General features: G+C 36.3%; 2 protein-coding genes across 3 annotated transcripts in view; one reads left to right on the top strand and one right to left on the bottom strand.

Moving 5' to 3' along the window:
- LOC145989458 (uncharacterized) overlaps positions 1 to 5,763 on the top strand; it is a 42,629-nt gene extending 36,866 nt beyond the window's left edge. For both annotated transcript variants that reach the window (XM_083124805.1, XM_083124804.1), the window contains exon 4: positions 2,873 to 5,763. In XM_083124805.1, the coding sequence (XP_082980931.1) occupies positions 2,939 to 3,829 (891 nt within the window). In that variant the 5' untranslated portion in view covers positions 2,873 to 2,938 and the 3' untranslated portion in view covers positions 3,830 to 5,763. The remainder of the gene's footprint in view (positions 1 to 2,872) is intronic.
- LOC145989112 (uncharacterized) lies at positions 3,956 to 13,010 on the bottom strand. The gene is made up of 2 exons (XM_083124407.1): positions 12,360 to 13,010; positions 3,956 to 3,979 (listed from the first exon to the last, which is right to left on the bottom strand). Exons 1-2 carry the CDS (start codon positions 13,008 to 13,010, stop codon positions 3,956 to 3,958), a joined length of 675 nt encoding a protein of 224 aa, XP_082980533.1.
- Positions 13,011 to 16,381: the final 3,371 nt, after the last annotated feature.

Here is a 16,381-nt window from a genome sequence, read left to right on the forward strand (position 1 = left end):
CTAGATGCGTGCCTGCCGAAGGATAAATTAGATCAAGCGGTGGTGGTACCGGACTTAGAGGCTAAAGGGAAAACAAAGAAGTATGTGCGTCATAAGCTGGGCATAAGAAACAGCACAATATCACAAAGAAACACTTTTTGAAACTTATGTCATAGAAGATGTTTAACCATATTAAGAACAATAAATGCTTTCTATTTGTAATATACTAAATATTGAAATTATAAATAGTCTCTTGTGTTCGTACTACACATTTAAAAACTTTTTTGTTGCTCCCCAGCGCCAAGCTTAGAATTGAAAGAAAAAATGTATTTTCATAGTGCACGGAAGTTCGACATTCAGAAAGAAAGAAGGTCTGTTGGAAAACATTTCAAGACTTCCAAAAGGTATAGCAGTAATGAAAAAGAGCACTCACTTATACCGTGTTTGTTACAACCTGTCCGGCTTCCCGCGCTAGCTGATCGCTGGCTTTTCTAGCATAAACCAAGCGGTGTTGCTGCTGAAGACCGCCTGAACTCCGTGCTGGGGAAAGCCAAAGCCAGGCAGCAAATTAAAATACGCAACGTCGCAACAACGTCTACGTAAGCTCCTCTCTTCTGGCTTCCATTCGCTCCTCGCTGCCCAGCAGACGACTTTTTTCTCGTTTCTCATTGGCACCAAAACTGTCGAGCGATCGCTAGCGCGGGAAACTGGACAGGTTCTAACAAACTTGGTATAAATGTACGATGGATAGACAGTTGTATGAAGCGAGAAAAACCACAAGGTAGATTTCATAAGATACCTAGCAATCAGTAACCAACAAACCGCATTTTTAATATTAATGTCCTCATGATTAACAAACCTTATTTATTCTCACCACGCAATGGGTAAAATATTTGGAGCATTATCCCACTTTCCGGAAAAAATATTTCGCGTTTCTGCTACTTTGTTGGCATGATATCCCGGATCAATTTTACGAGACGAGACGGGACAAAACGAGACGAGACGGGACGAGACGAGACAGAACCCTTCGAGACGGGACACGAGACGGGACAAACGAATATTTTCGAGACGAGACACGAGACGAGACAGCATTTTCACGAGACGGGACGGGACAGACCAAAGTCTCGTCTCGTCTCGTCTCGTGGGCAACACTAACTATGATATCCAACTTTTGAATTACCCTGCATACATAGAGATTGTCAAAAGGCAACCATTATTATTTCGTGGACTTAGTCTGGCACTAATTTTGGTGCTACCGTTCAACTCTCTAAATCACAGGGAGTGGTTCCATAATTAATCATAGAGGTGAAATGTTTATTTTTAGACTTTTGGAAGCCACATTTACCACCATATTTAACGCTATATGATAAAGTGGACCTTTATAATTTCTTATTTTCATAATAGAGTGTTAAACTGCAACTTGTATGAAAATAAGATGTAGTGGATGATAAATAACTGTAATGAAGTAACACGGTTCAGGAATAGAAATTTTCCTCAGGACCGCCATTTTGATTACGTCATTATAGACGAACGAGAGCTTAAAAACTTGAGGTCTTGGGCGTTTTACATTCGGGAATGAATATACTATACCCACCGCAAATGGCATCTCCACCTGAAGTGGAACATTTTACCACTTTCCCTTACTTCCCAACCACACTAAAGTTCAAACCACCAACCCTGAGACCTTCTGTAAACAAAACCACGTGCATGCAAAAAGCATTGCAAACTCATAGAAGTAAAATAATCCACACCAAAATCCAACGTTGTTACAGGATTCATTACGTAGGTAAAACAACGGCCAATTTCTAGTATGGGATACGCTTCCGCAAATGACGTATTACTTTAAACCCAATGCTCTTTCTTTTGTACTTATTGTTTCACCTTTATGGTTAACTCTTTGTACCAGTAATCATTCCCCATAAATTTTGCTTCTTTCTTGTATACGAATTGAATATATTTTACTTGCATTTTTTAGACAAAATTATATTACATGGTAATGTACATTTCTAAGGTTTGATATAGATAGGAGTGTATTTGAAATTTGTTTGAGAGGGGGGTAATCGTACCCTAGGGATGTTTTACCCCCTGGGTTGTAGTTGTAGTTTCCTTGTAGTTACACCATATGCCGACATTAGATGAGGGGAGTAAACCATTACTGGGGAATTTATACCCAGCAGGTAAACCATCTCTAGGGTACGATTACCCCCCCCCTCACTCAATTAGGCTTGTTGTTCCTTTGTAGTGACACCATATGCCGACATTAGTTGAGGGGGTAAGTCATTACTGGGGAATTTATACCCATGGCGTAAACCATCCCTTGGGCACGATTACCTCCCTCTCATTCAATGCCAACAAAGGCGAAGGGGTAAACAACTCCTAGGGATTAAATACCGGGGGTAATAATTCCCTAGTAATGTATTACTCCCATGTATGCTATTCTCCCTTTTATGTTTCCGCGGGGGTAAATCATTCGTAGGGAATTATTACCGGACGTTAAAAACTCTTGGGCGTAAACCATTCCTGCGACACCGGGAGAGAAATGAGATAAGGAAAAAGTACCAAAAACGGAATTTCTAATGTGCAGACTCCATGCCAGATAGGTACTATTACTTCTGCAATTAGGTATTTATAGTCACTGTTATCAAGCTCGAAAACATAATGAAACGAGTTTGAAATATTAAAAGCTATGTTTTACTAGAAAGGAATAAAACAAGGCAAATGGGGAGAAGAATTACAAGGTGCCATGAATAAAAATGTTTGCTCAAGTTCTCATTTTATTGAAAAAATCTTGTATTTATATTAGTTGCTATTTACGATGCGCTTTGTAGTAATTTTCAAAACATAATATTATGTACAGAATTATGTACTAAATAATATTTTCTTCTATTTGCAGTTGATATAAAATTATCCCCTAGCATCTTGAATACTTCAGTACGAGAGTTTGCGAAATAAATGCATAATGGAGAGAGAGCTAGAACTGGAACACGGGATACGAAAATTGGAATGGATAAATAGAAAATTAGAAGAACTGGAATACCTTGAAAAAAATAATAACTCTTTCCTGCTAGTCTACAATGTAGAAGAAAAGAAAGATGAAAAATTGAAAGAAGTGCTGAAATGCGTACTTCAAACGTATTTGGATCATATTAAAATCAAACGGTGTTTCCGAGTTGCATATTCAGTTGGAAAGAACACGAGGCCTGTTGCTGTAGAAATCGAAAGAAACAACACTAGAGAAAGAATACTGGGCAAAGTGGAAACAATTGCATCAGATCATTACTACTACATAACAAAATGCAACAAAAGCAAAATCAACATAAAGGCACAATCCTTCCAAAAAGCTAGAGAACAAATACATGAATCATTAAAGTGCCTTAGGAAAGCTAGGAAAGATAATGTTGGCACTAAAATCAAAATTCTCTCATGGAATGTCAATGGACTTTCAAATAAAATTAATGATGAGAGAATTCAACAGTACATGAAATGTTTCGATGTGATATGTTTATGTGAAACATGGTTGGGTGAAAATGAAGAAAATTTTAGCATAAGCGGTTATAAAGCAAGATTCAAGGCGACTCCTAGAAAGGGAAAGTCAGGGCAAGATAACCTTAGGGAGTCAAGTGAAAGTAACGCGGAAAAATCAAGTAAAGATAATGAGACAGAATCCAGTGAGAGTGAGGAAGAAGAATCAAGTGAACAGAGTGAGGGAGAATCAAGTGATAATGAAGATAATGAAGAAGTGCTGGAAGAAACAAGTGGTAATGAGACAGAAGGTAATGAGACAAAAGGTAATGAGACAGAATCAATTGAGAGTAAGGAAGAAGAATCAAGTGAACAGAGTGAGGGATAATCAAGAGATATTGAAGGAAATAAAGGAGACGTTGTGAAGAGAAAAACTCCAGGCAGGCTTCCCGGTGGGTTAGCCATTTATTATAAGGAAGACTGCGTCGAACAACTCGATGAGATAGAAACAAATTCATGTGGAATTCTTTGTCTCAAGCTGCAAATGAAAAAAGTATACGATGTATATCTTGTTAGCGTTTACAGGCATCCAACCACTCCATACTTAGATTCTGATTTCTTTTATAAAATAATGAAAATAGTAAAAAAAATAAGAGCTAAAGATCAAGATGCAAATATTTTGATTATAGGAGATATGAACGCAAGAATCGGAACGAGGAACTTCCATTCTAGGGGAGGGAAAAAAAGAAATAGTCAAGACGTAAAACGTAATTCGATGGGACAGATGCTCTACTTGTATTATTCAGAGTTCTTAATCTTGAGATACTAAATGGAAAATACTACGGGGACGAAATGGGAAAATTTACATTCCAAAGAGAAAAGGGCCACAGTGTAGTTGACTATGTATTCTGCAGTATAAATATGATTGATAATTTGAAATACTTTAACGTACTTCAAAAAACTAATCATTCAGATCATTGTCCCCTTGTTACACTAATTCAAACATAAAATACGGAGAAGCATAAGGATCTCTTACGAAACCTTTTTATCTTTACATCCCTTGCTTGAGTTGTTCCAATTCCTAAATGTTTGGTTGATTGATCTAATTAGGTTATTTCACGTCGCTTTTCCTGTGGTCTTTGTCTAATTGTGACGATGAGTGATGATACTGTACGAATTTCATGAAGTGATACCCACAAGGGACACATGCCTAAGCCGGAATTCGAACACGGGACCCTGGCATCGTAGTGCACTAGATAATCAATACGCTACTGGCGTAGGCAACATGGTGTTACACACACACACACACACACTCTCTCTCTCTCTCTCTCTCTCTCTCTCTACTTGCCCTTGTCCAGAAATTACAATTTCGAGAGTGTCGTTAGTTTTTCCTCACTCCTCTCGCTGAAATTTGAGTGAATTGTTTTTTTACTTCGCATTTATGCCACTTTTGGCTAATTGCGAAGATGAGGATGAATGATCATATGATGAATGGACATTTAAAAAACACCCATGCCCAGGCCTGGATTCGAGCCGAAAACCCCTGGCATTGTGGCGCCATGTGCTAACCTCTCCACCACGGAGGTTGGCTTTTTTCTTTTTTTTTAAGGATACCCGTATTCGGTGGTATCCCCCGTCATTCACACTTTTTCTCAACATTCGTAGCTATTAGTTTTTCTCTTTATTCTCGGTTTTCTCGTTTTACGGACAACACAAACATCCAAGTCCTAACCGGGATTCGAACCCGGGACCCCCGGCATTGTGCTAACCACTCCGCCACGGAGTCCGGATACAGCGAGCTTCAGGATTTCCACTCTGTTTCGTCACAGGCTTTACATCTTCTTATCAGAGAGTACCCAGTTTCTATAATCGACCCCCGTGGCTTTTACGATCTGGTAGGAATGGGAAGGGGAGGGTCGTGGCAATTGACATAACAACTCATTCCTCAGTTGAAGAACAATCCACAAGACAGCTTTTCCATCATCCTTCGAAAAACACGAACCTATGCACTGTGAAGCTCCTTGTTCTAGTTTTCAAGGTTCACGTCTAGGCATGGATGTTTCGTCGCGTCCCTTTTATTTATTCCGTCTGTCAATTCATATGGTTTCGGTAAAATACCTAAACAACATAGCTAAAATAGTAAAATACCTAAAACATAAATACTCCTTTTTGAAATTAGGCTTCTGTTCTCACTATCTTCGTCTAAAAAGCCACTGTGCTATCAGCTCACAATTTTAATTGAATTGTTGTTTTAAGTCCACTTTATGCACAGAAAGACTAATCGTGACTGGGCCTACAGTTTAAAGTGGGACCCGAACCACTATCTCACTCCACCGGGTATCGAAACTGGGGCCCCTTGATTACAAGGCGACGACGCTACCACTGCTCCATTGGGGAGACCCTTCACAATATTAAATACGTTTCACATTATATATACATATAATATATAAATTGAGATTTTTATAATGGTTCCCTTGTTTCATTCCACCATATATACATACATACATTATATATGGAGAGATTGCCGGATCCTGTGGCTGCGTGGTTAGCATATCGTACTGCAACGGAAAGGGTGCCGGGTTCGAATCCCGCTCGGGCATGGTTGTTCGTGAATGTTCATTCATCCATTTCATAACTCATCCCCATCTTCGCAAATTAGCAAAGAGGCACAAAACGCGAAGTAAAATAAAATAAATCAAATCAAATCAAATATACATGGAGAGATAAATAAGTGTCCGGAATGTATGGATGCAGGTAACCAGTGTGGTATTTGGAAAACTTTCAGTCGAGGGGAATTCCAGTAACTTCTTTTGAAGTAAAGAGCATTATATAAATAAAACAAACAGTTTCCCACCAAGAACCAAAAATTAACAACCAAAGGGGGAGTTCCCCTTCCGCCCTCAAATACCATCCTTCACGTAACCATAACTGGTCTAGAGATAACTGTAACACACTGCAAATTGAGATTCATGTTACGGATTTTTGTTCAAGCAATGGGGAAGGGTTTGACTCACACCAAGGGAGAATTAGGTAACTTGCCTTCGTACCTCGAGTCAAACTTCTAAACTAACTTTTGACCTCACGACAATTTACGTAACAAGGCTTGATTACGTTAAGAGTCCGTTATCATAAACAACCCTGAGCTGTATTTATTCTAAGCAGGTGTACTCTGTATTTTTTGGTTAGGCAACGGGACCCTCCTAGTTTATCACTAGTTCCCAATACGCACATTTTCTGACCGACCATTTCCAAAATGTCTAGAAATTTCAGAATAGGCCCTTCCCCAAAATAACAATGCAACGTCACATATTGTTAATTCTGAAATCTGAAACACTCTGTACAAACGGATACTGTCAGTCAAGAAAGAATAGGACACAACACATCAATACCTCTCAGGCTACTGATTATAATCAATAACAACTATGACTCGTCTACTATTACACCTTGCACATTGCAACGTGCCATTAAGGCACGTGGGAGGGATGTAACTGTAGGGGCACACACATTCTCGACGACGTCAATTTTTCGAGGTGATGTGATCAGCATAAGTTTTCAGTCAATACACATTTATTTGAGGCTAGTTGAACCCCAAACCTTCTTTGTACAGGATCAATCCCCGAAGAATTCCGACCTTAGATCAACCACCCCGGGGATAGAAGCCGCCCCCGTGGCAGTCAGACGCCCTACCGACTACCGTAGACGCAGAAGAAATATTACAACACGAGAAATGATTCTAGCATAATCTATTGTTGGCACGTAATTAGATGCATAATACATATCCCCCTACATAGCATTTCCTTTTGTTAAAAAAAATTGTGTTCTCAAAATTGGATATGTTGACTCCATATTTACGTGCTGAATCAGAGATCAAAGAAAGAAATAACACCGGAGGCGAAATGCCTCTGTTCATGTACAAGAATGTATTAGTGTCTTACACATACACACACTCATATGTAGGTTAATTGAATTCTTGTATTTGATTATTTACTTTGAACCCCAAGAAATAAAAATAGATCGGCAGGTATGTTTTGCATAAGGGACTTTTGATAACTCATCTCCCTTTCCAACACCCCATCGGAAAAGATTCTGTAATTCCTGGGCTTTCGAAGTATTGAGCTTCAGTGTTCGCTCACAAATTACATAATCATAATCATCGTCTCTTCATCACCCTTCGCGATTATCGGGAAGTGGAAGAAAAGCGAAGTAAAATAATAAAATCCAAAAACAATAATGAGAAAGAAGTTGTTGTGTTGTCTCACATGGTTTTAGTAACAATTGGGATTGAATTTTTAAGTATTATTATTATTTGTTCAGTAATTGCACAATGGTGTAGTTTTTACATTATTCGTAGTCTTATGTTTATGCTAGTGTGATATTTACAAGTATCGAAGTTTTACTTTTTTGCATTGGATGTTATAGTTCATGAGTAAATATTGAGAGGAATAATTACAATCAAATTACAGAACTTTGTTTGTTCATACACTATATCTTTAGCACCTTAAAGAAATCTTTGCTTGCTAAACTATTCAAATCTCAGACACTGCTGTAACTAGACTGTTACAAATAGCGTTTCTCTCCGTTCTTGTGAAATAAAACTCAATTCGTCAATATCCTCTATTAGAAAGGTGAAACTTGTATGCCTGTGAAAGATAATATTTAAGACATCAAAAGTGATAGGAGAATATGGATGTCAATCTAATTTGGTTGAAACCTAATGACTTATATTTCCATTAAATCCATTATAGGAGTTTTCACGGACAATAACAGAAATATAACAAAGAATGCTGTAGCTTATTTGACAATCAAATGTTTACTAGTTCGGATGTCATGGAAATAAAATATGATGTACAATTACGAAATACTGTAATAGTGGCTCAACTGATATTTTACAACGTCATTTTTTAACACCTGATCAAAAACATTTACAAAATTAGCATTATATCCATTGAAAACAATTCCTCAAAATGTAAAGTTTGTGTCTACACATCATGCTCATAGTAAGATAATACAAAATTTCAAGACGAATCGTTTTTCAGTCAAGAAGAAAATGATAATTCACAAAATATACTATTTGAAAATAAGTGTATAATAAGACATATGCATATACATTAGTGGTAGACTTCGTGTCTTCAATAATTACTTGTTTTTAATTTTTGTTAGTTATTAAATTCGTATATAAAATAGCATACAAGCATGATACAGCAGTTTGATGCACAACATGAGAACAACAGGTGTATTCAAAATCAAACAAGAAAAAACTCTCTGTAAAGATAACTACACACTACAATATACTAAAAACACAAACGAATTGTGTACATTGCTTATCATCCTTCATGTAATATTGTGTTTCGAGAGAGAAAAAATGAAAATATCTAGAAATAGTAGAATAATTAGTTCTAAATGCAACTCAATATGTTGAGTATTTGTTGCAATCTTAGTAAATATGTCATGTGTAATTGCACATTTAGTAATTACATTAATCAATACAATTATCATAGTACTAGTTATAAGTGAATATGTTGGGTATTTGTTGCAATCTTATCAAATATGTCATATGTAATTGCACATTTAGTAATTTAATTAATTAATACAATTTTCATAGTAATAGTTATAAGTGAATATGTTGACTATTTGTTGCAATCTTAGTAAATATGTCATGTGTAATTGCACATTTGGTAATTTAAGTAATTAATACATTTATCATAGTAATAGTTATAAGTAAATATGTTTAGTATATGTTGCAATCGTAATTAGTAAATATGTCTACTTGTACATTTAGTAATTTAATGAAATAATACAATTATCATAGTAATGGTTCTACGTGAATATGTTTAGTACGTGTTGCAATCTTAATTAGTAAATATGTCATGTCTACATGCACATTTAGTACAATTAATAATTAATACAATTATCATAGTAATAGTTCTAAGTAAATATCTTGAGTACGGGTTGTAATCGTAGATAGTAAATATGGAATGTCTAGTTGTGTGTGCATTTAGTAATTTGCATTTAAAGTTGTGATCACAAGCATTTCTCCTTTCTAGCAGGCTCTAATTATTTAATTTGTCTAATACTATATTATAATATTCATGATAGATACTGTAAAGTAAGAATTTGTAATATAAAAATGAAATGAATCTTCTCTGTCATCCTCGGTTGTATTTTTCATATACATGTTCTATATGAAATTCTATGTAGTTTTATTGTATTCTAACAGAGATTTGAAGCACAAAATAAATTAATTAATTAATGGAAACAAATTCTTTCATTTACACCTTTCTTCTAGCCTCTTGAGTGTCTTGTTTAATCCGACATCCAAATCTCCGATAACCAAGTATTTTTACTGCAAATGAAGCCAACTTCTAACCATGGCTGTGCCACTGAGCCTTTGTTGTAAAGGCAATAACCAATAATTTACTCGTACTTGTACTTATTACAAGTTATTTACCATCCAGTTTCTCACAGCATTAAAATCAGACTTTAACTTGACATGATTATGCGTCCAGTGAGGAACAAAGAGACGTAACTGCAAGTTATGTTGTTCGATCAAGGGTTCCGGGTTCGATACCCGGTGGAGGAACAAAGTTGTTCGCATATCACTTTAAACTGTAGCTCCAGTTCCGATTAGGCCGCATGTGCATAAAGTGGACTTAAAAACCCAAAACAACCAACGAACCAAATCCAATTTATGATATTTGCAGGAGAAACGAAATAATGTATTCTTAGTAATATGCAGGGACGTAGCTAGGTTGATCAGTTCGGGGGGGCCAAATCTAAAATTTGTTCCTATGCAAATATTACCAGACAGTAAAGTTAAACAACTTTGTGTGATGCACACACACACACACACCATCACACACCATCACACACACACTCACTCACACACACACACACACACAAGTAGTAAAATGATCAGGTGAACCTGACTGTCAAAAAGCTCATAATGGACAAATCAGTTATGAAACATGATCAGATTGCTTGTTATTATCAAAATATACTTACTTACTTACTTACTTATTCCGATCCTCTTCTACCGATTGGTGTCGAGGTTTTGTAGAGAGCTCGCCATCTGTCACGATCTTCTGCCAACTTCCTTCCTTCACTCCACGTGATGTTCCTCCTGCTCAGGATATCCTTCATTCCCTCATTCCATGTCCTACGTGGTCTTCCTTTCGGTCTCTTTGCATCCAATCCTCCCATTCTTGCTTCCCATACCTGTTTAGGTATTCGATGTTCAGGCATTCTGCTGAGGTGTCCAAACCATCTGAGTTGTGCTTGCTCAACATCCTGATATATTGGTTGTGTGTTTAATGTTATTCTGATTGTTTGATTTCTGATTTTGTCCCTTCTGGTCTTTCCCACTGTTCTCCTCAAATATTTCATTTCTACTGTTTGTAAGTTTTGTTTTTCATTAATTATCCAGGATTCACTTCCATATATCAATGTTGGTACATAAGTTGATTTGTACACAATCATTTTTGTTTTTTGGCTTATTTCCTTTTTCCCTAAAAATCCTTTGTTTATGGCATAGTATAATCTGTTTGTATTCTTTATTCGAGTGTTTAATTCTTCATCTACTTTTCCATTACTATTGATTGTAACACCTAGATACTTAAAACTTTGTACTTGTTTTAGCTCTGAATCTTCAAGGCTTATTATGCAGGGTTTATCTATTCTCCCTATCCTTAACACAGTTGTTTTATCTTTGTTTATTTTCATATATTTCTTTGACATATTACGATTTATTATTTCTAAATTTCTTTGTAGGTTTGCTTGTGAATTTGCAAACAATACAATATCATCTGCATATAAAAGTTCAGATACAGTTACAGTTTTCAGTTTCCAATTTCCTACTTTGAATTTTCTCATCTTTAGTTTTATTTCTTTCAGAACATCATCCATTAGAATGATAAACAAGTATGGGGATAAAATATCACCTTGTCTTACTCCTGTTGTTGTTATGAATTCCTCTGATCTGTTATTGCCAGTTCTGACATAACATCTATTTGTTCTGTAGAAACTTTGTATTGCATCTACTAATTGTTTGTTTACATTGTTTTTCTTTAGGGTTTTCCATAGCTCTTGCCATGGCACCCTATCGAAAGCCTTTTCCAAATCTATAAAGCATAGGTATAATTCTCTATTGTATTCTATAACTTTCTCTATTATTTGCCTTATTGTAAATATGTGATCTTGGACACCTCTACCTGGTCTGAATCCACTTTGTGTCTCCTCTAATTTATCCTCTATTTCTTGTCTTAGTCTAGTTTCCAAAATTCTTGAATAGACTTTACCAGGCACACTGAGTAGTGAAATACCTCGATGATTTCCGCATTCCCTGTTATCTCCTTTCTTATATATTGGTATTAGTATTGATATTTCCCAATCCTTCACTATCTTCTTTTCCTTCCATGCCACATTTATTATTCTGAGCAACAGATCTTCTCCTTCCTTTCCCATATACTTGATCATTTCTGGTGCAATGCCATCATGACCAGCTGCCTTTCCTAGTTTCATTCTACTAATAGCTTTCTTTAACTCTTCCCGTGTGATTACTTCTTGTTCTACATCTAGTATATCTGGTTCTTCAGGTCTTCTCTCCTCCTCCTCCTCCTCTTCATTTGGTATTTTTCTTTCGTTTTCACTTAACAATTTTTGGAAGTAGTTTTTCCATCTTTTCATTATTTCTTCAGAATTTGTTAATAATTTCTTATTTTCATTGTATATAAATTTTAAAGGGCAGTCTTTTTGTTTCCTCATGTTCTTCAGAACTTTGTAAAAAGTTTTTGATTTTCCTTACGATTTTGCTCCATATTTCTTCCAAATTGCTCCCACATTTCTTTCTTTGCCTCTTGAACCACTTTCTTCACTTTATCCCTCTGCTTTCTATATTCTTCAAATGCCTCCAGAGTACCCACAGACAGGTATTTCTTCCATTTTTCTTTCTTATCTTTTACCTCTGCTTCTATTTCTGGATTCCACCAATTTGTTATCTTCTTCTTGCTTCCTACTCTAGATGTTCCACATACTTGTTCAGCTGCAGATATTATTGCCCCTTTCCATTTACTCCAGAGTTTTTCTAAGTCCTCTTCTCTTTCTTCTACATGCTCATTCGCTAGTTCTTCTTTCACTTTCTTTCTAAATTCTTCTTGAACCTTTTTCTCTTTCAACTTGTATACCTTTATCTTCTCTCTTATGTTGTAATTTATCGTTTTCTTCCTTCTATTCATCCTTGATGTCTTACTTTTAACCCCTATGGTCATATCTAATATGAGAAGTTTATGATCAGTGTTTACTTCTGGCCCTCTTTTAACTCTTGCATCTCTTATGAACTTTTTCATATCTCTCCGCACAATGATGTAATCTATTATAGATTTTTCATTTCTACTTGGTTCTTCTCTAGTATATTTGTGTATGTCTTTATGTATATACATAGTGTTGGTGATAATCAGATCATTTATTATGCAGAGTTCCAATAGTCTCTCTCCATTGTTATTTATAACTTCTTCTCCATACTTTCCTATTACTTTTCCCCATCTATCAGTTTTATTTCCCACTCTGGCATTCATATCTCCTAGGATAATAACTTCTTTATCTATGTCTTCAATAGTTCTTTGTAGTATTTCATAAAACTGATCTTTGTTGTTTGAAGTTTCATTCTCGTTAGGGGCATATACAATCACTAGAGTTAATTCTTTCTGCTCGAAAATGTCTACTGTCATTATTCTCTCATTTATAAATTTCCATCCCTTGACATTTTCCTTTCTATCTTTATGTATCATACATGCCACTCCTGATCTTGCTCTTTCTTGTTTTGGTACTCCACTGTAGAATAGAAGAAAGTTTTCATCAAGTTCTTCAATTCCATTACCTTTCTTCTTTGTTTCTGTAACTGCAAGGTATTTCACTTTTGTTTCCTTTATCTCTCTTACTAATTCACATTCTTTCCCATTTAGACCCCTTACATTCCATGTTCCAACATTCACTGAGCCATATCCTCGCCAATTCGTCGTCGTCGTGATCTGTCCGGCTTGCTCTCTTGTTCTTCTTTTAATCATTGTAGGTTCAAATGTGCAGGGGATTGGCCTACAGCATTTTAGCCCAGTGGAGGGGCTGCCTCCTTTCTGCCTCTGGGCTTGCAGTGAGCATAGCTTAGCTGTTCTTAGCTGTTCTGCTCTACGTTTTACGGGTAGAGTTAAAGTCTCTCACTCCAACCCCCAACCTGGGGGACCAGGATTTTCTTTCGGGGTTTACTCCCTTAGCCTTTGAAGTTCCCCTTCTCCACAAGGCAGTGGTTTCCCTCTTCTCCCAAGAGGGTGGGTTGCCTCTTCCGCCATCTCTACCGTTCCGAAGGTCTCCTTCTCCGCCACAGATGTCGTTGAGGTCTTCACCGTAACTCTGGCAAGGGGCCCTTACAAGGTGCTACCATCCGGAGCCAGATGGACCAAGGTTTTTTATAGAGGTATTACTCCTCTAGGTTCTTCTGCCTCCTCAGCCGTTGAGATGACCATCCATTTTCTTCCGCCTTTGGAGCCGTTGACCGTTGCTTCTTAGTTGGCTCTAAGGTTAAGGTTCTTAAGGTTCTTAAGGTTGCTTCTTAGTCTGGCTCTTTACCCGCTAGCCTGCCTGGCATGGGAAACCCTGCCAGTAGCTATGCTACCGCCGGTATAGCCTAGGGGATCATCAGAGCACGCAAGCCCCACCACCAACTACAAAGTTATCAAAATATAAGAGGTCTAAATACCAAAATTAATGATCTACAAAATAACATACTGTCTGAATCTTATGATATATTATTATTATTATTATTGTTGAAACTTGGTTTTGTGAAAATCAATCTTATTTTACTGACATATTAGCAATATGTAAAGTTATACGTAAGGATAAAATTTGCAAAATTGTAATAAATCTCATGTGTTATCCTGCTTAAACAAAGTGTCAGATATAAATTGTTGGATATCACTTTCTATGATTTAGACCTAATTTGGGTAGTGAATTTCTACGCCAAAACCAGTGTTTTGCTGGATTTGCATTTTATCTCCCTGATTATGTTTCCTCTAACATATTTGAACTGTACATACATTTTGTCATAGATAACTTTATTGATTGCTCGATAAACCTTTTAATAATTGGTGACTTAATATTCCTGGTATTAACTGGAGTGAATACAATAGTAGTTATTTCCAACCTACTCAATTGAAAAGTAGCAAACCTCTTGAAATGCTAGAGGTACTTAATTGTAAACAAATACATTTAGAATTTCACTCAAAATCCTCAAATAATGTGTTAAATTTAGTTATTACTAATATAGAGTACTTGAAATTGAAAGGTCCTTTGTCTATCCCAACAAATGTTGACCATTTTCAACATCCATTGAATTTTTATTGGAATATAATACTGAATCTAATGAACAGAAAGAGAATACTAATGTGGGTACAGAACACTATGTATTTAATCAAGGTAGCATCCTCTAATTATATTATGACCTACTGGATAATAATGTAATGAATATTGAATATGATGATGTTAATATATTTGTAAAAAATACGTATATATGAATACCTGTTCCAAGTAATTGAAAAACATCCTTAAAAGAGAAATAAGCTATCATAATAATCAGGTTTCCAGGATTACTAAGGAAATAAAATCCTTGTACAAAAAGGAGGTATTATGATATACATATAAAAATCAGGAAAATTGGTATTTTTGTTTAGGTATATGTAACTTAAAAAGGAATGCAAGAAAAAAATATTTGAGGCCAAAGAAAATTACAATAAACTACTTCTTAGCTACACAGAAGATAAAAAGTAGTTCTGGAGTCAAGTCAAATAGAAAAATACACAAAATATATGCAACAATATTGTTAATGATGTTGTTATTATCAATGATGACATAACTGGTGCTAACGTCATTGCAAAATATCTCGAATCTAACTACAAAAATGATAGCCGTAATTGGGAATATGAGATGAAAGGCAGTTTTATACATATACCTATTCTAGAATAAATGTAAGTGATGTAATAGTAGCGGTTATGAAAATTAAACCTTGTGGTTCCTTCACACTAACATTTTTTTCTCAATTATGTAATAAAAGCCAATATAGAAACATTTGCACCTGTATTAGTTAAAATCTTTAATTTATCTTTCAAGAAAATATTTTTTTGTAAATAAATGGAAAAGTGTTATACATAGATGCAAAACAATAAATTAAAACTAAATGTAAAGAAAACTAAATTTGTAAGGTATACCAGGAAAAAAAAGCAATATACGAGGGCGTGTTGAAAAGTTCTGCCTCCTACGCAATAACGTCAATAATATGCAAGATACTTACATGAACTATATGTCTTCTTAAAGCTTGTAATATCCTCTACCAGGGTGTCACTACATTTCCACGTAGTCACCAGCTTTGTCCACACACAAATACCAACGTCGTGGAAGAAATCAGGCGTCTTCTCCCGGCACCAGCGACGCACATCTGCTTTCTCCTCCGCATCACTGGTGTAACGGTGTCCCTTCAGGTGCTCTTTCAGCCTCGGAAATAGTAAAAGTACAAGGTGTGAGATCTAAGATGTACGGCAGGTGGAGTAAAATCTCGTGGAATTTCAAACGCTGAAATGCATCCTGTGTTTGGCGATTCGTGTATGGGCGAGCATTGTCATGTTGAAGAATTGCGTCCTTGCCAGGCCTAACTCGCAGTAATGGTGGGCAGATTTTCTCCAAAGTTTTCACGTACCGATAGAAGTTTTCAGTGGTTCCGTGCTCCAAACATTTTGTGTCGACTATGCCGTCGCAGTCCTAAACGATGGTCATCAACAATTTCCCTGTGCATCCGTGGCTGTTATGGGTCCTTCACTGCGGACCCGATCATGCAGGCTCGTCATGGCTGGATTGTCGCCTTTCAGATTCCTTGCCCACCTCCTGACAATACTCACATCCACAC

The sequence above is a fragment of the Lepisma saccharinum genome, chromosome 6 (assembly GCF_977018435.1).
Source record: "Lepisma saccharinum chromosome 6, izLepSacc3.1, whole genome shotgun sequence".
Classification (NCBI taxonomy): domain Eukaryota; kingdom Metazoa; phylum Arthropoda; class Insecta; order Zygentoma; family Lepismatidae; genus Lepisma; species Lepisma saccharinum.